Raw genomic sequence first — 21,091 nt, forward strand, 5'->3', positions numbered from 1 at the left:
ATTCCACTCAATCCCACGCCTCGGCCACATGATACCGTGAGCATTCTTACGAAAGCTAGCAACGAATTCGAAGCGCTCCTCCTTCAGTTCCCTGCGGTTCTAACACCACGTTTCGACACCGACGTCAAACACAAGGTCGAACACCACGTAGTCACGAAAGGACCTCCCAAACACGCAAAGGCACGTCGCTTGGCGCCTGAAGTTCTCCGAGAAGTCAGAGAGGAGTTCAGGACACTCGAAAGACTGGGAATCATCAGGAAATCGTGTAGCCCTTGGTCAAGTCCGCTTCACGTCGTGCCGAAAGCAGACGGCACCAAAAGACCTTGCGGAGATTTCAGACAGGTTAATGCCATCACAGAACCTGATCGTTACCCCCTGCCTCACATTCACGACTTCGCAGGAAGCTTGCACGGCTGCACAGTTTTCTCAAAGATTGACCTCGTAAAAGGCTATCACCAAATCCCGATGGCTCCGGAAGACATTCCCAAAACCGCGATAATAACCCCTTTCGGTCTTTGGGAATACACGCGGATGCTTTCGGTCTCAGGAACAGTGCTCAGACATTTCAGCGCCTCATGGATTGCGTCCTAGGCGATCTTCCGTTCCTGTTTGTCTATCTGGACGATGTCCTCGTCGCCTCCAAGAACAAAACGCAGCACCGGGAGCATCTCAGGCTCCTCCTCGGAAGACTCGAAAGTCACGGACTCGTCGTGAACGCCGAAAAATGTATGTTCGGTCAGCCAGCCTTGGATTTCCTCGGACACAAGGTCTCGAGCGAAGGAATCGCCCCTCTGGCAAAGAAGGTCGACGGGATCCGTGAATTCCCACAACCACAAACCATGCTTGAACTGCAGAGATTCGTCGGTATGGTCAATTATTACCACCGTTTCCTTCCGAAGGCCGCCAGAGTGATGGCACCGCTCTTTCTTGCTTTGGACGTAGACCCGAAATCCAAAAACAAGGCAGTGTTGTGGGAAGATAGGACACTCGCTGCCTTCCACGAAACGAAAGAACTACTTGCGCAAGCGGTGCTCCTCGCTCACCCTATAGACGGCGCACCCCTCGCTATAGTTACGGACGCTTCAGAGGTAGCAGTGGGAGCCGTTCTCCAACAACAGACCAAGAGCGGCGCGTGGCAACCCCTCGAATTCTTTAGTAGGAAGTTGAAAGGTCCAGAAACAAGGTACAGCGCATTCGACAGAGAGCTTCTAGCCATGTATCTCGCGACGCGACACTTCCTCCACAACGTCGAGGGCCGCCCCTTCACAATCTATACCGATCACAAGCCGCTGATTTTCTGACTGTCGAAGAGAACTACGCCTCTTTCTGCCAGGCAACAGCGTCATCTGTCCTTCATCGCCGAACTAACTTCGGATATCAGGCACATTTCCGGACAAGAAAACGTGGTTGCGGATGCCCTTTCACGGCCCGCGGCTGTCGGCAGTGTCTCCTTGGGGATCGACTTTACCCAACTGGCTAACGATCAGAAAGTAGATCCAGAGTACTCGGAGTTTCAAGGCAGAAGCTCCGGCTTGAAGTGGGAGCAAGTGGAGTTGTCTCCTTCAGGACCACCTATGCTCTGTGACGTCTCCACAGGAGCTCCCAGGCCTTGGCTGCCGAAGAAGTGGCGTCGACGTGTATTTGATCTACTACATGGAGTTTCACACCCGGGGTCGAACACGACGGTCAAGATCATCTCAAAGCGTTTCGTGTGGCATGGCCTAGCCAAGGAGGTGCGCCAATGGGCTCGCTGCTGCATCGAGTGCCAGCGTTGCAAGGTTCATCGCCATGTCAAGAGCGAGTTAGCTCAGTTCGCAAGCCCTTCGCAGAGGTTTTCGCACGTGCACGTAGACATAGTGGGACCCTTGCCATACTCCGCTGGTTTCCAATACCTGCTCACAATTGTCGACAGGTATACCAGATGGCCCGAAGCGGTCCCTCTCCGGGAAATCTCAGCTGAGACTTGTGCTCGCGCTTGGGATGCTCTACAGCCGAACTAGTCTACGGCAGCGCACTTCGACTACCCGGAGAGTTCGTCCAAGAAAGAGCTTCAGAAATCCCATCACAGCGGTTGCAGGAGCTTCGAGACAAGCTTGCCACACTCATGCCTACGCCTCCGCGCTGGCAGCGACGCAAGACATCGGCAAATGAGAGCGTCCCAGGCCTTCTGCGCGGTGCTCGTTACGTTTTCGTTAGAGTGGATTCGTTGAAGCCTTCGCTGTCGCGTCAGTATGATGGGCCATTCCGAGTGCTTGCGACCGGCCCCAAGTCCTTCAAGATCTCCCGGGATGGCGTCGAGGACAACGTGTCCGTAGACCGTCTAAAGCGAGCACACGTCGATGAGACCACAAGCAACACACCAGAAGAGTTGGCATCCCCTATCACCCCGGAAACTCCCATGATTGAGCCGCTCAGACGTTCTGGGCGGAAACGCTGGGCCCCCATTCACCTACGGGACTTCGTTACGGCTTAGCTCGCATTGTGGCCAATACTAGAGGGGGGTATTGTGGCGGCCATCGCAGGCTTCCTGATCCCTATGTATAATACTTTGAACGACGAAGTCAATAAACTATTCATTCTGTAGTCGCTCACTCGACAACGTGTCACTCCTCACTAAACGTTGAGTCGCTACAGCAATTACCTTCGCTGTCGCAGAGCCACACTTTAACTTCAGGTCCTCATCGCTCGAGCCACAGGTTGTTCGCTCGAGCGATGAGGACCTGAAAACAGCCTGTGGCTCTGCGACAGCGAAGGTAAGTTGCTTCCGCTTATTCTGAGAACACCGATGCCGATGGGGGATTACGGCGCAACTCTTCCGCGGGACCACCGGTTCCGACTTTGCAATTGAAGTTTCAAGCGAAGTTTCAAGCGAAGTTTGAAGCGAAGTTTCAAGCGAAGTTTCGACGCAAGAAAGGCGAAATCGACGCAGCTGGAGGATCTTATGGATCCTCCGGCTCCTCGAGAATTTTTCTAAAACTTGGGTCGACACTTGACCCAGACACTTGACCCAGATTTTGTGGAAAAAGGCCCGAGAATTCGGAGAGCTGCGCATACGCAATGTCTCCTGCGCATGCCCTGACTCTCGCTTGTAAGGCGTCCGCGGTGCCGAAATTCTCTCCGGGCTCGTGAGTGTGTTGCATTTCAATTGACACCTGCTCGATAGTCCAGGTATCTAAGATTGGAGTGCAGTATGAACTTTGATCATCTTTCCTGATTCCGGAAGCAATACCCGTTTTCCGTTATGAGAGAAGATGATTGTTTTGAAGTTTATCGTTTTCCGTTACGGAAAACGGGAATCATATTCGTTCTCCCTCCCTCAGGAATTGAGGCAGGAGCTTCTCTAGCCACTCGGCGTCTATTTGTTACGCTGATGTTTCTCGCATGGAGAAGGGGAAAACATTCCCGAAAATCGTTTTCCGTCACGAGAAACGGAAATTATTTTAAAGCAAAAAGGGAAATGATTGTCGTTTTCAGTTAAAAGGAAATGAGGTCTTCGCCAGTGCTTACCGGAGGATCCTTCTCTTCATCCACTTGCTCCCCTCGCGCGGGAGACCGGAGTCAGAGTTGCTTGGATACAGTGGTTTTCTGTGAGTACCCTAGGTTGTCATGGTCCCGCTTCTCAAGTACTGGACCCGTTTGAGCTCTGAAGTGGAGGATGGCCGTGAATTTCGTCTCACAGCAGAGGTACCCGGACGCGATAGCGGGAGCGATAACTTCGGATACCTCTGCTCCCCGGTACCTTATCGATTGGAGCTCACGATGGACGTGAGAACCGGAGCGAGTTCATGCGCAACATTGATCGAGAATCGAGATATGAAGACTGCGGAAACAGAAGTGAACGCAGCATGCGAGCTCGTGCCTGCTGATCACACTTCGACAACTAGCGATCTGAGGAACGATTTCTACACGAAATAGCGTCAGACACCGGTACTTTACCTTGGCCACAACCCACAACGTCTGCCCGAGAAGCGAGCGGACTAGCAGCTACGACACTCAAGAGATCCCGGGTCGCCACTCGTCATGCACATTCGAATTCGAATGCATCTCACGGAGTTGACTATTTCTTTTGGTTAGTGAAACTATATTAATCTCGAGTAGAATATTGAAGGTCATTGGTCGGAGATGGCGAAAAAAATGCCGAAGGTCGTAGCGAGCTACTACCGCATAGTTGCGTGAAAACGTCTGAAGTTATTGTGTAATCATTTTATCGATGCTATTATTATTATATACGCCAACAGTACTCACCCAGAGGTAAAGATTTATGATTCTGAGAATGTCGTCAACAAGATTTGCGTTTTGCTTCTTCCTTGAAATACTATCGTGAAACATAAGATTTTTTTTTCCGACATCTCTGATCATTTTAATACTTTCCGCGTCGCGTATTTCGGGAACGGTGATAATCTTGATCAACTGTTGAACTTTTATTGACCTCTCGGTTATCTACAGAATGATCAAGTTCTCGGCAGCCTTACTCTGGATATCCCCTTGTCTCGTGCCGGACTTCCCTCCGACATGCTGATCATGGACTTCAGGTCTTCCTTGCCTGGCTACTCGATTTGAATCGGTTCGATGTGATCGTGATCGGTCAGTCGTCATCATTGAGAGTCCTCAACCTTGTGTCCTCTATTCATAGGAGATCCGTTTTTACCGTATCTTTTCGAAATGGTTCCGCAGAAACATCGCCATACTAGAAGGTTGTGGTGGCAAAGATGAACGAAAGGATGGTGCCTTTTTTTATACCCTTTTCGTTTTTTTTCTTGCAATCCCGGATTCCGGTCTTCGACTGCACTTGGCCTTTAACGGCCTCCCCGATGGATCCTAGTTCGAGTGTCGTCAACAACTTCGGTTGCACGATGAACTTCCACTGACCTCTCTGAGGCATGATAGACTGATCAACCAAACTTTGAGATGTTCCGTATCTTCATTTGAAAACTTGCGGTCGACGACTGTGCTCGACGAAGAATTCAGGATTTTTTTTCCGGAGAACTCTTTGACTTGTAGATTCGTTACCGCGACACATTGGCCTTCCGTGTAATCCATAATGCCGACAGCATCCACCCAGAGGCCAAGATTCACGATCTTGAGAGTATTGTCTATCAGCTTAACGTTTTGTTTCTTTCCTTGAATGCCATCGCGACACATGAGAGTTTGCGGCGGTCCTACACCGTAAACGACCGCGATTAGATCGATCATCTTATTACTCTCCGCGTAGAGTATTTCGAGGACGGTGATCATCTTATTCAAATTCTTCGGATAGTCGAATCCCTCGATGGGCTTGACTTGACTCATCTATAATGAATCATTTTTGTCAGATGCTGTCTCATCTGAAAGGTTTCCCAAGCTGCCGTATCATTGCGAACAAATCTCTCCGTCGTTGCGACCAATACTGCACAGAATTGGGAATCGTTTTCAAGAACGCTTGATTTGTTTCGATCAAGCGCTCTACGAAGTACGGTCCTCAATCATTCTCCTAGTTATGGTCTCTGTTGTTCTTAAACATCGATACTATGTTTTGAATACCATCATTCACTCGATTACGCATGATTTTCATGGCCATGTAGAGAACAGTNTTGGGGGAACAACCCCACGTCGGTCACTCCTCCGCATTTCAGACATGCATAAACTATACGGCGTTGCTCGAACACCTGCAGCATCCTTAGACGTGATCTTCCGGCCTACCCCAAGATAAATTTCAGGAAAAGACAGCTCCTCCGCATAAGCATCAAATAATAATCTCACGGCCCTGTTATACTGCCCGGGAGCGTTATCTAGACCAGTGTTTCTCAACCTGGGTTCCGCGGAACCCAAGGTTCCGCGGCGGATTGCGCGGAACCCCAAAGTCTACCTGTGGAACCCCTACGGAACCCCTGCGTAACCCCTAGGGGTTCCGTCGAAGAAAAAGGTTGGGAACCACTGATCTAGACAATGGTCTTCGTTCCAAATCATGGTCTGCTGAAGTGCATTCAGAATCCCCGATTCTGGTTCTGTGACCGTATTGAGTTCCTCGATATCGAAATCAGTTGCCGAAACATGGGCAGACTCGGAAGAGAGGACAGACTCATTGAGCTTCGAGAAATCTACAGTTATACCTTAGTATCTGTATAGCGGTTGGTCAATCAGGAACTGAAGCCAAGATTTCACGGTTGATTTTTTCACGAAGCCACTCAAATACGAAGACTTGTGAATCATAGAGTTATTTTATTATTAATACACGTTACACATCACCCAGATTTAGATGGGTTTATCTGTCCCCACTCTAGTCAGGCCTTACGGCAGCTCCATAGCGGGTCCCTTGTAAGCGGCCATGGTTCCCACGACGGAAGCCGCATTACCTCTCTGTACGCAAATTGATAGCCTTATCTCAAATTGATAGCCTTATCTCAAATTGATATCGCATTTATGCCCGAACTCGTTGTGAAGGAACATATTTTCGAATCGCTGCGTCGCTCTTTCCCATCTGTATTGGTAAGCCGCATTCCTCGTGCATTCGGTACCTCCATCGAAATTCGCAGCATTATTTCTGAGGACACCCAGCTCGTTTCGACTATCGCTATCCTGACGCATGAAATGTACCGATTCTTGCCGACTCACAGTTCCATCTTCAGGGATCGAACTCACTCAGCGCACCAAGATCTCCCGTGTTGGCCTCTGGTGACTGGGCCATTGCACGACGACGAGCACGATTTTCGCGGGATCTTTCCGTTGATGTTTTCGGCCGTTTCGCAGCTGCTTCAGACTGCCCTATATTTTCAGCTACTCTTGCTTTCCGCTTTACTCGCATGATGCTACTCCTCTTCGGTCTCATGGCGAACGCCAAGGAATGAAGTCCCCCTGGGAGACTCAGCTGCACACTTCGTTATAATCTATCGAATCTCGGCGAAACCTCCGTTTCCAGTTGCGGATAGACGAGCTGATCTCCACTCGGAACCCTGTTCGATTCGAGATCCTCCTCCGATCAAAATCCCAAGAGCAAGAAACTTATTTGATATGCGGTCTGAAAGTAGATAAAGAAAACCTGCATAGCCGCTGCGGTGTTCTCAACCAGAGCAAGCGATCGTCGCCGATATGCATCAGAGTCTTGCTTCCATTCAATTGCTTGAGCCGACCATTCTTCCCCTATTCTGGAAAACAATTATTTATGCGGCTGAATAGAGGTTTTCGTGGGTCGACAGAAATTGTCGAATGGGACCTCTTTCTCAGCTCGGTTCCGGACGAAAATTCATCGGAACAATGTGCCGTTTTGCAATCTTCCAATCCAATCCTCGTGATAATCCGATTCCTATCAACGGAAATCCAGCCCCGCAAAAGCGGACTAGATTTCATTGCGTGGAGGACGAAGTTTCTTTGACCGGCTACTAGAGCCGTTTTAAAGACGTTTTCACGTCAATACTAGCGGAGGAAGCGAGCGTGGTGCACGATATGAGACACTGGCACTCAGGCTCGCGGAGGGTTCGAAATCCGCCAATCCCCTAGTCAGTGAAAAGCGTGAAGGCTCAGCAGGGATACTTCGCGATAATCTGCCCGGCTCCACCTTAAGTTCATAAAGGACTCAACGTTCTTGATGGCACAAAACCACGAAGTGAGCGATCAAGGAATCCACGGCTGAAATCGGAGAATGAACAAACTCAATGGGTCGATGTAATGAACAACAGGGGAGGTGGTAAAAATGACGCGACCAAAATGACGCGACCATAATGACGCGACCAAAATGACGCGACCAAAATGACGCGACCAAAATGACGCGAGTCCAAAATGACGCAGGCCCAGAATGACGCGACCAAATAGACGCGGGAAAAAATGACGCAGGCCCAAAATGACGCGAGAAAAAATGACGCAGGTCCAAAATGACGCGGGAAAAAATGACGCGAAATAGCCGGCGCACGAAAAGACAAGACGGGCGAGCGAAGCGAGCACACTCGTAGCCATGCCATTCGAGTATGAACATTCTCAACAAATCGGGAGCTACGATTATTGGGAATTTCGCGTCATTTTTTCCCGCGTCATTTTGAACCTGCGTCATTTTTTCCCGCGTCATTTTGGGCCTGCGTCATTTTTTCCCGCGTCTATTTGGTCGCGTCATTCTGGGCCTGCGTCATTTTGGACTCGCGTCATTTTAGTCGCGTCATTTTGGTCGCGTCATTTTGGTCGCGTCATTTTGGTCGCGTCATTTTGGTCGCGTCATTTTTGCCTACACCCGAACAACAGGAATCATTTTCATCGCACTAGCGCGACCCGCGCGCTGCGCCGCGCCCCTGTCCACCCCTTGATGAAAATCACCAAGAAAGAACAATAGAAAAGAATAGGCTGCATAAGTCAAAGAATACCCTCACAAATAACAACGATCAGAAGAAGCGATGGAAAAGGGACCTAGTCTTCATCCGACCTATCCGAAACGATCAAATGCGTAGAGCTGTGTTCTATGTACGACTGCAGCGCCTTGCCACTTAGAAGGCAGATCAGGGAAACGAAAATTGAAACGAAGAGCTCAAACGCTGTATTACTTCTCTGACTGAATCGTTATATTTTAGTTGGGAATATCGAGCTCTTAGAATATCACATTTCCCTTGTTGCTTCTCAACCAATCCCCGAGCTCTCGTGTTCTCGAATTGGATCGTATCGGGGAATGGATGCTTGTACATATTTCCAGTCGAGGAAAGATTCTTTCTGGCTCTGAACTCCTTCACAGACACTTTTTGGAAATCCACGACGTGACCCTCACGATCATCAACTTTGTGTATCAGCGAACCCCATGAAGTCAACGACACTATTTTCCTTGAATCATCCACAACTAGAATGTTTTGCCGATTTCGTATATCGCCCGCTTTCCCCGAGTACGATTGAATGTCTCCGACGTCGTAGATTATAGCCTGAAAAACGATCATCTTTCCCACCTCCGTATCTCTAATCTGATTTATGGTGGAGTACTTTTCAACTTTTTTGGGGAGATGATCTCCATCGATCTGTCCCACTTCACTGATCTGAAAAATAGGTTTTTCGTGTTTCATACTCCAGGCACTTATTGAAAGAGAATGAATGTGTAGAAAGATCACCTTGCCCAGAAGCGATTCACACGCATGGTTCGTGACCATGTATTGCGGATGCGAGGGCCTTTGCTTGAAATCACATATTTGGTAGCAATGACCTGTCTGTATTTTTTCGAACATTTCGTGGCCAAGCCCCCCAGTCACCAGAACGTTGACATCGGCTGTATTGTCCGCGAGAGTGAATGAGAAGAGGTTCCCATCGGTGTTATTCTTCTTGAAAGTTTTCATATCGCTCTTAGTCATCACTCGACCTTCGATTCTTCCACCGATCTGATCCAGACTAATGTCATTTACAACGGACGGATCTTATTCGATGAGGGATTCCCAATAGATCTCTCTCCTCCAGATTTGTCCCAAAACCTCTTCCGATTGCGAGGACCAGGGGATACGTCGGCAGGCAGCTCAGTCTCGCAGAGCAATTATTGTGATTCGTCCCTTGGATGAATCCTCTTTTGTTCTATCGGCGTATTTTGAGACCTCCTCCTAGGTTTTGGATTCTCGGCCTTTCCTGAAGGCATTTCGGAGATTGAAGAGTGGTCACGGGGGAGCTTCGTTCTTCGATAGAGAGACCGATACCTATGGATAATCTTTTTATAGCAGACTAGCGTGCCCGGCCGCGCTTCGCGGCGGGGGAATTAATGATAGCATACAACACGCATAAGAAAAAACAGGCTTATCTCTTAGAATTCAGGGATATGACATGGAATGATATTTAATTCAATTTATTTTGGTGATGACGACTCAGTAGCAAACTCTGAATGGCTGAATATCTGTTCAGCCCCACCATTCGACCACCACTCTAGTAATTGATCCCGATGCTTGTTATGTTCCTTGTCACCGCCACCATTGTTGTATTCGAAGTACTTGTCAGTGTTCGGTTCCCTGCCCATTCCCTCGTTCCCTGGCTCTTTGACAACCTCATGATTTCTCTTGGCTGGTTTTGACGACACGATTTGTTTCGTCGTAAGCATGTTCCCCTGTCGTTTTTCAGCCATCGTAGCGAGAATTTGAGGAATGTGAGCGCTCGACAGAATTAGCAAACCCTCGTCATTGAGCCTATGCCTACATCCGGATGGGGATCGTAATCATACGCCGGGTCATAATTGAAACCCGCGCGTCTTAGATCACAATGTTCTGATCGTCGGGTCGCGGTCCTGTGCTGAGAAGTCGCTTTGGACCTCGCGTCAGAGCAGAGGCACGGGAGCGGTCTTTTATCTGTCTCTATGCTCGATGGTAGCGTACTCGCTGACTTTGGAGCCTTGCCTCTCGCTCCATATCAGTTTCAAGGGCGTGTGCCGCTTTTCTATCGCGGGCTCGTCGTGAAGAAAGTCCGAGCGAGTGTTGCTTAGGGGGCATCCCTTCTAGGATGCCGCAAGACCGAAAATCAGGAGATTAAATATACTCGATACCTTCACCGATATATAAATTAGATAAAAGTATTCGAGCGAAGTATTCGAAGTATTATTATATGAGCGTTGAGAATTCGAGAAGACCGGTGAAGGCTCGGAAAGTATCAGGGAGGACAATGGTTCGCTTAGAAAACCGAAGATTCGATGTAGAAATTGATGATTAAGAGCGTCATTTATCGAGGCAGAAATTATCGAACTTTAATCAGGCATATAAGCAATGCGTCAACACCCTTTCTCAATGTCTTAAGGACTCATAATCCGATTCCATGGAAGCAACGGTCGCTTTTCCGGAACTTCCATTATTTGTTAGATCTTCCTGTTACTGGTACCACAATCAGATTTTCCATCTTTTTCACTCATGCCTTGTTATTCTGTCTGGTTAGTCATTATTTGTTCTGTCTGGTTTTTGTTGGACATTATCTCATATGAGTGCTTTTGCATAAACGATATTCTTTATTTCCCCCTCAGTTGTGTAAACGAACAGATTAGCTGGTTTTCCAACCCGAGAACAGGCCACGTACAGTTGTCCATGCGAAAAACACAGATTTTCTAAATTCAACCCGCGGACTTGCAGAGATTGACCTTGAGCCTTATTGATCGTCATTGCGAATGCGAGCCGTACGGGAAATTGCAACCTTCTGAATTCGAAAGTAATGTCTGACTGGGTTAATGGAATCCGGGGCAGCAAAACATGCTCACCGCCGAATTTTCCAGACAAAATTGCCGCTTCAATAACATTTTTCGTGAGTTTCTTGACTGAGAGTCTCGTGCCGTTACACAGTCTTGGGGGATGAATATTTCGAAAACAGATGATCGTCACACCCTCTTTCGATTTGAGAAGATGCGGGGGCATGCCAGGTAAATCGAGTGAATTAGGGAATTCGGTCGGGTAATTGACGGCGTCATTTTGGTGCAACACGGTATCTATCGGCTTGTACGTTTCTTCGCAACCGGGAATTTCTTTCTGAACGGATAAATTGATAGCATCAACGTCACTGTTAGTGGGAGCCAGAACAGCTCGCGCGCTCAGCCATGTCCGCTTCGTATAGTTGCCTGCGATTTGGGGGAAGACATTTTCAATCGAATCCTCCTTAGACGATGTCATCGTGCAAAAATCAGCAGGCAGAGTCATTCTTGCACATTCATCAGTCGGCATGTTTCCACACCCTATATACAGTAACTGTTTCGCGAATTTCTCAGCCGACATGTCGTCCCGTAGGCGCACACGCATGTTAGTCATCAAAGTCAGCTAACTCGAGCTTTCCGGTACTTTACATGTACGGTATAAAGACGACCCAAAGCATCGCATGAGAACAAATCCAAATGCCCCTCGACCGGTTTATCCTGCTTCCGTCGTTTGAAACACTTCGTTACTGTATTCCGTGGGTAGTATCTCGGCACTTCAACATATAGTAGAACTCGCGAATTCATCATTCGCACATAGCGCGAAAAAGGCAGTCAGGGTTGTTCGAGGCGGAGATAAAGTTTCGGAATGAATGTTAGTTGCTGTGAAATACACGCGCTGTCGATTCTCCAGATGCACTGCCAAATGAACCACGATTGGATATCTCTCATGAATGGGAAAAGAAATAATGCGCCATTTGGCTTCATTGCTGCTTATTTATCATCGAACTAAGTTTGAGGCACTTCGCGACCCGATATCTCGTGTTCAGAACGGATCCAATTGTTGAATGCACCGAAGGGAAGGGAATTTACGGAGGTATCTGCCATTCAAATTCCGTGGTTATGCCTGGCGGCTTTGGAGGTTCCCGGGAGCGATTCTGGATGCACCTGGAATACTCCCGGATAGTGTATAAACACAGGATTTCCTCTGAAAATATTGAGTTTGTGTGATATATTTGAGAAGCGCAGCGAATTATCAGATGGGCTCGATCGGCGGAATTTATAATAAATAACTTATTGGGCTGGACCAGTCGATCAAGGGGACCATTCCCTGAGATTGATGGAGATCAGAACAAAGTCGCGATGCCAGATATTTGAGATTATTTCGATCTCGAATTCCTACCGAGTCGCACGACTCAACAGTGGAGGGAACTCTCTCGAGGAACAATCAGAATCGCTCCCTCCCGAAGGTACGGACAACGTGAGCTCAGCCTCCGCATAAGAGCGGTTCACAAATATTTTGCGATCGCGAACGACGATGCTATCGTCGAGGAGCTTTTCATTCACGATTTGATCGCGCGAGTCTTCAAAGAAAAACTGAGAGCTTTCATGGTGTCACACACCCCTGGATATTGAGAGAAAACACTGGCCAATGTTTCCGACACGTCGTCAGGGGAAGACCGTGAAATCCGGGAGCGACCCGGTGAGTCCGCACTGCGTGGCGGTACGAGCCTAACTGACTTGGAAACCACCGTTGGCCCTAGCCAACGGCGTGGTTCTTTTTGGTTGCGAGGCGAAGGAAGTTACTCACTCGACTTCGGGCCACCCTGGAAGCTTCCCCCGACGACTATTTATTGCAGAATACCAAATACAGATCATATAGTTTTCCCCTCCCGATGGAGCAGTCGCTGAAAACCGACAACGACGGCAAGAGCTATCGCGGGATCGGACTTCGGTCCGCGACACATGGATTTGATCGTAAAGATGCGGGTTTTCGGGGGAACTCGCCGTTGGATGTATCTAATCGAATGGCAGAAAAGAGGATTGCCACACGCGCATACATTGATATGGTTAATCAGCAAAATAACACCTGACAAAATTGACCAAGTTATTTCAGCTGAGATTCCCGATAAACACACAGACCCTGAATTATTCGAAGTGGTCACCAAAAATAAGCTTCATGGTCCTTGCGGTGTTTTCAATCAATCAATCAATCAACTACTTTTATTTTGCGTTCATTGTACAATATCGCTTGTGCGCTCGCTAGTGTGTCAAGACTGGGTCCCGACTGACAACGTATTGCATGGGATCTTGGGCATCCTTGTTTACAGTATTCACAGATACATTCCTCGGTCGGAAGGTGAAACCCGTCCGTTACACAGAGCATGTGATGATATCCGTGCACGAGGTATCTGGCGAAGACATGTCTCTTCGGACACAGCGGTCCGGTCCAGCGGATCCTGCGCTCCAGGATGGGATCTCCGTCCAAATCAGACACGGCTGCCCTCCTCTTCGCCGCCCGCTGACTGTCAAAGTTCGTGGAGGCCGTCGTCCGATCAGCCCTCACCGATATTCTTGACAGTTCGACGAATGGTATATCCATTTCGGCCAATAAGTACAGATATCTATTGTGCGAGTTTGCTGGGACCCTAAATACTCTTTTTAAGTACGTACAAAAGCAACTTTCGAGGGCTTTCAAATTCGTCGCCGTGAGATGTTCCCAAAGGCGACCTCGCCCGTATGCCAATCTCGGCATGCCCTTGATAAAGAACAGTTTCACGGCGGTGCCGACTGAGAGCCGATAAGGGTCTCCCACGTCGCTGTACATGACAGCCAACGTTCTCGACCCTGCCTCCTCGATATGCTCGGTGAAGCAGGTGCCCGTTGTCTGGAGTCGAATCCCCAAGTACTTAGCGGACGGAACGAATTGTAGCGGTTTTCCCTTCCACATGATCCGATCGTGCCGACTCAGATGTCCTCTACGTCTGATTTTCATAACCATTGATTTCGCCGGGTTCAGCCGTAGTCCATGTTCTTGCGGTGTTTTCAACACTAAGTCTCCTTGCATGAAGGATGGGTTCTGCACCAAACGGTATCCGAGGGAACTACTCGCGGAGACTATGACTGGAAATGATGGTTATTCCTTCAATCGTCGACGCTCTGCGGAAGACGGCGGGAGAAGTTTCACATTGAAGGTGTGTAGCAGCGATATCGAAGTTGACAACAGATGGATCGTACCGTATTCCCCTCTACTTCCAAAAAAAACCGTGGCAGGTAGTGTCGACGCAACTACCGTAACATTGCGGGGAAACGTCTATTCCTCATCCAACCTCGAAATCTTAGTTCTTTCTACAGCTGCAGTGAAATGACATCGAGTACATACCTTTAGCCTTCCCTTGGATTGCATGTACCTTGATCTTATCCAGTGGCGTAGCGAGCCGGAAAACCGCCCGGGGCGGTGATTCGAATTTTCCGGTTTTTTCACCGTGCCCGACGAAAATGTCGCCCCCCGCCAGATATTTTCCTCGAAAACACTCCGTTTTTTTGGGTGCAAATCCTCGAAATGCCGCCCCTGAAGGCTCCGTAGGAAGTGCCGCCCGGGGCGGTCTGCCCCCGCCCCCGCCTTACTACGCTACTGATTTTATCTAACAATAAGAAGGGGGTGCGGAACAAGTAACACGTCGATCGGGCTGAAACTTTGGTCATAGAATCCCGCCCCGAAGTATCAGGAACTTGTTACAAGAACCGGCGGAGAGATTGGATGGTCCGAAAGAATTCGGGATTCTCTTCAACGCGAAAGATTCCTTCCGAATCATTGAAAGCGTAACCGGAAGGGCTGAAAATCTTTTCATTCTAAAGACTGTTTTCGGTGAGGTGGTGGTCGGAGAGTCGGAGGGATGTGTGGGGACGGCGAGTCGAGAGTCTCTGCTCATCAATATCGAGAAATTCTGGGAGTTGGAACATATATGATAGGAATCCTCCCCATAGAGCTTCAGGGTTGAGAAGAAGCTGTCCGATGATTTCAGTCGGAACTTCCTTAAGAGTATCAGCTTAAGCAACGGTATGTACTCCACTGTTCTCAATCTCGATTCAGAGAAGGTTGAATACCTAACGGACAATCAGAGAACAGCGAGGAGTCAGGCTGAATCGTTGATAAAATCATTCAAGGCGAAGCCCGAACTCGGTAAGGAATACGCGAAGCAGATTGCTGTATTCTCTGAGAACGGCTTCGCAGAGCCTTCACCAAAGGGAGAGAAGGCTAGTTACTACATGCCTTACATCCCGGTGGTCAATCAAACCAAAACTTCATAAAAAGTTAGACCGGTGTTCAATGCATCCTCAAGGATGAAAGGTCAGCTTTCGCTGAATGACATCATTGTAGATGTGCCGAACTTACTTCCAACCTCCGTCGAAATCCTATTGAGATTCCGTTATCACAATGTTGGTCTTGTCGGGGATATAACTAAGGCTTACATGACGGTCGGGATAGAGGAGCAATTCAGAAACTATCTCTGTTTCTACTGGGGCCCATCATTGAATCCAAAGGTTTTGGAGGCGTTCCGGATGAATAGGAACTGTTTCGGAGTGGAGGATGCTCAATTCAATACAATTCCGGTAATTAGACTCCATGCTTCCAAGTTCAAGACTGAACAGCCTGACGCATCGAAGGCGATCATTGAAGATCTATATATGGATGATCTTATAACAGGCTGTGATTCACTTGATGAAGCCAAAGATTTAAAGGAGAGGATTTTCGAGCTTTCAAGTCAAGGAGGGATGATCATGAGAAACAACAGGATTACTGGTTCGAAGGATTCTAGCGGGGATGGGATGATTCTTGGTTCGCAAGCCCCAGGGAAGGTCCTCGGAGTAGTTTGGAACAATGTCGAGGACGTTCTCACATTTAGATCTCGAGATCTCTCGGAGTTTGTCAGGACTCAGGACAGCGAGGCCATGTAAGCGCACTCTGATGGGAGCAGTCGCGCGGTTGCATGATCCTGCGGGTTTCGTTTCTCCATTCGTCATGAAGGTCAAGTTGCTGTTACTAGAAGCACACCTCCTGGAGTTAAGTCTGAATGCTATCTTACCAAGCGGGCTACTCGAGGATTGGACACGTTGGTGTAATGACCTCACCCAGATCGATAAAGTTGAGATTCAAAGGTGCTACGCAAGAGATTTCCTTGGAGCAGCTCATCATGAGCTACATGTATTCGCGGATGCGAGTGATGATGCGTATGCTGCGGTGATCTACTTGAAGACTCAAACTAGCGTAACAGCGGAGCCATCGATACCGCTAGTCATTTCTAAGGCGAGATTGACTCCACTGAAGAGTTTGAAAGCCCTTACCATCCCAAAAAAGGAGTTGGTAGCAGCAACGTGTGCGGCAAGATTGCTAATGCAACTAAAGCCTTTCTGGGTCTTGATTGCAAGACCTACTATTGGACGGATTCACTCAACGTATTCCATTGGATAAGAAGTGAGATGCCACTCAAACATGAAATTTTCGTGAGGAAGAGACTCGTAGAGATACTCAAGTTGTCTGATGCGAAGGAATGACATCACGTTCCCGGGAAAGTGAACCCAGCGGATTTTCCCTCACGAGGGGTTCGAATGAAAAAATTGCTTGCGGAAGACACTTGGTTCAGAGGTCCGAATTTCCTGAGGTCGAACGAATATGATGCGCAAAATTCTAAAATTGATCAGGTGGTCATGGCGGTAGCAATGACCGGCGAAGAAATTCCATTTGAACAAATCGTCAATATTGAAAGACATTCTACACTCAGGAAAGCGGTGAGGGTCATGGCGACGGTCATCAGAGCTGCAGCGAGGTTCAAACTTCTCGCCCCGTCGACCAACTCGAAGACGAGGAAAGCTAAGGAGAGTGTCCTGACCGGAATCTCTTTAGTCGGCAGGATCGTATCAGCAAAATCGCTGGCAGACCGACTTGGTGGTCCGGGATAAATGTACATGAGCAAAAGGTGGCCCATTTGCGTACGGATGTCGTGCTTTCATATTTACGGCAGGAGTGGCAGGAGTATTGGCTATTACATGCGAGGCGGATCGTGAAAAAGATCCTACATCGTTGTATAATCTGTCGACGATTCACCGCGAAGCCAGGAGCTCAAGTAGAGGCTCCTCTTCCAGGCCCACGGTTAGAAAAGGGGGAATTTTCAAGAACGTCGGAGTAGACTATTTGGGACCGTTCGCAATAAAAAGTTCAAAGGTTTGGATTGCTCTATTCACATGTTCAATTGTTCGAGCGATTCAACTCCAGGTGGTTCAGGATCTTTCCGCCGAGGCGTTTCTGGACGCTCTCAAGAGATTCATCGCCGCTAGAGGAATTCCGTCTCGAATCATATCCGACAATGGTTCAAACTTTGTTCGAACAGAGAGAGCTATATCCGCCCTGTGGAGAAATCTCAATAGCGAGATTCTTCAGGAGTTCTGGGGAAATAAGGGATTCACTTGGTGTTTCAACGCTCCCAGGGCGGCTTGGTGGGGTGGAATTTTCGAAAGACTAGTGCGAGTGGTCAAGGGTTGTCTGAGGAAGACATCCAGATTGAGGGAACAACCTCATTCAGATTCATGACGCTGATTAAGGAAATCGAAGCTATCATAAATTCGAAGCCATAATCCACGTCACCCGATAGTCCCGAAAGCTGCGAGGCGTTTACTCCTAGTCATTTCCTGATGACAAACCACTGTCTCTCCTTACCGCCTGGATCAATAGAGGGAAAAAAGGGTCGAAAGGATAATCTCGTGAAACTTCGGAAAGTTAGAGCAAAGATTCTAAAGGACTTCTGGATCAGATGGAGGAATGAGTATATGTTATTTCTAAGATCGGCTCATCGCGTTCGAGGGCGGAGGGCTGTACCATTAAACGTCGGGGACATCGTTCTGATTCATGATGAGAACGCAAGTCGTCTCTTATGGAGGATGGGCAGAATAGTCGAACTTGTAGATGGTAAAGATAAGAAATCGCGGGCGTGCAGAGTTCAAATTTCCTACGCATCCTTGGTTCGATCATGGCAACACTTATACAAACTCATGTGAAGAATTTTGCGAGCATGAACCGTAGTGACACCGCGTAGCAGAGGAACATAGGGAGACGAATTGTGATTTTTGTGCCGGAAGTATAATGAAAGGGAATTTTTATGTAAGGTTTCTCGCTGTGGTTAGTATGGAATAAGTTACAAGTAACTTCCGGGAGATTGTAGCAGACAACAACCCTTACATGGAGGCCCTTACTGGAGAATGTCAATAAAAACACACGCGATTCCATAACGGAAGCGCGCACAATCTGTCGATTATTGTGAGCCCGAGGTGCGCGGGTCGGATTTGAGATAGAGAGTCGTCACAGATAACGTGCTTGTGAGATCAAAACAAATCAGAGTGTGAACCCATCCGTGGCGATGAAAGCTTCGTGTTTCCCGTCCGGTCCAGAAGTGGTCGAAAAAGTAGCACTCCCAACAAAAATTAAGTCTTGTGATACGTCGAATCGCATGCTGGAATTTCATATTTGGTGCCGTGACCGACATCCATCGCTAATCGTCATCGAAAACTGGCATCGATGATGATTGAGCGGTGCTGAACCATTTCGAGCTCACCGCCGAACAAATGGAGCTCGAACAGGATGCGATCGAGGAGTTTGAGGGCCCAGTGCGAGGCAAGATCGCGCGGCTCACCAACAGGCTCAGACCCGTCGAATTTAGCGCCACAGAGCTCTTCCATTCCGCAGGAGCAACGACGCCGACGGGCCGACCGGTCACGTTCGGTACCGTCTTGACTCAATCAACGCCGATTGACGCTCATCCCGAAGCCCAGTCGGGCCCCAACTAGGCTTTGCAGCGGTTCCGGAACCGCGGTTCCAGAACCGCCAGACCCGCAAATTATTTGCGGGTCTGACCCGCTGGACCCGCAAGATTTTGGCGGTTCCGGCGGGTCTGGAACCGCAGAGTGAAGATCACCTAATTTCGGAACAAGGAGACGAGCAGCTCTTGAAACTATCAATCATTCCGAAGAGTCAAGAGGCCCGATGATTATTCTGAGCGAGGGAGGACTCTACCGAGAACCCTGCATAGATGCGCAGTGCTGGTCTCGAATTTAATACGATAGGCGCGAACTTCCAGGCCACGAAATGTTCCAAAATACGATTCTGTCAGCCCGAGAAGGGAAAAAACCCACAGGGAGGCGGATCTCTTCTGAGCCATGCATGTCAATGCACGTAAACAATTCCGTGAAACGTCGCTGAGCGTATTCTGATCCTGATCCGACTCTTCTTCAGCGCAACAAAAATTAGCGTATGTTATAAAAAAAATTAGCGGATTCTACCCAGTCACCAACCTCAAGAGCTGGGTTTGGTCGTGGTTCCTGAAGAGTCATACCCAAGCACAGTGCAACGTTTGCACGAAGGTGAGCGTTTCTTCCGAGTTGGAGAGTCCTCCGAAGAATCTCATATGATTGTGAAAAACGAGTGTTACCTGACATGAGTCCCGAACTCTATCTCATTCTCCTCGCATCAGACAAAAAATGGTATTTTCTTCGAAGGACAACACATGTCAGAAGCGGTTTGCGCAAGCATTCAATCCTCTTCCTCACCAAAACAGCAGATTCACATAGAAGCGTGGGGGGACGGAGGCTCCAAAACTAGCCCCTAAGCGTTCTTTGGGCAGGGGAACCAATTCGAAAAATTGAATCGACAGGAATAGGAAGATGTCGAACTCCCTTCCGAACGGGCGAGAATTCGAACTCATTCCATTCGACTCGACTCTTGATTGCAAAGATGTGGCTGGCAGCGCGGAGAGCGTTGAGCTGTTAAGGTGTGGGGCGACATCGAAATGCGAGCATGCATTTTCTCTAAATCGCTTCCCGCCGCACTCGAAGCTCCTCTTGACCCCGCGGAAACATCGGTGGACGGATCAGAATATCCTCATATGGCATAATTATTGAAGATGGCAGACATTAAATCTCGAGAACTCGTCAGCAAAGAAGCCACTTGATAGTTTCCAGGCCCTGAAGTGAAATAAATGATTTCTCGAGTATCTCATCGTGCATCTGTCCACTCAAGTACTCAGGGGAAATCCTCTAGTTACCTCTATGCCTGAATTCTAGGTTTTCCAATGCCAAAGAAACACGAGCACCCTCATAAAGCATTTGATGGGACAACACGGCATCGGGAAGGATAGTCCGGTTCCAGCTCCTCCGACGCAGAACAGTCAGCCATCGTCTCAGCGTTCCATACTGATGGATCTGGAGGCCCCAAGAGCACGAGTCCCAGTCACAGATATCGCGGAAGAGGAGGAACCGCCGGTGTTTCGGCAGGAAATTCCTGTGTCTCAGGAGGTGGGCGCGTCGGCATCGGCAGCCCCGTCGGAAGCTTCTGCATACCGAGGAGAACCCCTCCGGAAGAGGAAAAAGCAGCTCCAGCCGAAGTCGTTCCTCCACGGAACGAATACTCTGAGGAGCGACGCACTACGCTTGATTTGCGTGTCCAACATCAGCATCAATCAAGTCGTGACCTCGGAAACACTGAGGATGTTGCTATCGGGAAGGTATCCGAGCGATCCGCCGCTCCCGAAGTCCGGAAATACATTGAGGCGGTATTTAAGCGAGGATGCAGAAATCGTCAGAGAGAAACTCCGTCTTTCGCTGCGGGAGGCTCGGACGAAAGGTTCGAGATCGTTCGTCAGGTTGCATCCCCTCAGAATTCTGAATTACGTCGCGAGTTTTCCTTAATTTGCTCCATTCTCCACAGGTTACAAATTATGCATTTCGTTCGACGAGGCAACGATGGTCGGGGAAGACCGTTACTTGACTCTAAATGTGCACCATACAGATCCGATCCTCGGCAGCTCAAGAATCGCGGCGCTCGGGCTGATCAGAGTGGATGATAGAGCTACCGGAGAATTCCTCCGAGATATCATAACCTCGCGGCTCGATAGTGTCGGCCTGTCGACGAGAGATCTCTCTGCCGCTGCTAGTGACGGGGCGAGTAATGTTCTGCGGACCGTCGAC

The 21,091-nt window shown here is 48.7% G+C and overlaps 1 protein-coding gene across 1 annotated transcript; it reads right to left on the reverse strand.

Moving 5' to 3' along the window:
* Window positions 1-10,874: 10,874 nt before the first annotated feature.
* Window positions 10,875-11,558, reverse strand: LOC100900538 (ATP-dependent DNA helicase PIF6-like). Its single transcript, XM_003741604.1, has one exon. It carries the CDS (start codon window positions 11,556-11,558, stop codon window positions 10,875-10,877), a length of 684 nt encoding a protein of 227 aa, XP_003741652.1.
* Window positions 11,559-21,091: the final 9,533 nt, after the last annotated feature.

This window comes from Galendromus occidentalis, unplaced genomic scaffold (genome assembly GCF_000255335.2).
Source record: "Galendromus occidentalis unplaced genomic scaffold, Mocc_1.1 scf7180000077186, whole genome shotgun sequence".
NCBI lineage: Eukaryota > Metazoa > Arthropoda > Arachnida > Mesostigmata > Phytoseiidae > Galendromus > Galendromus occidentalis.

What these genes read in the sequence shown, in the direction of transcription:
- LOC100900538 (XM_003741604.1), bottom strand. Translation starts at nt 11,558, where the DNA reads ATGACATCGTCTAAGGAGGATTCGATTGAAAATGTCTTCCCCCAAATC.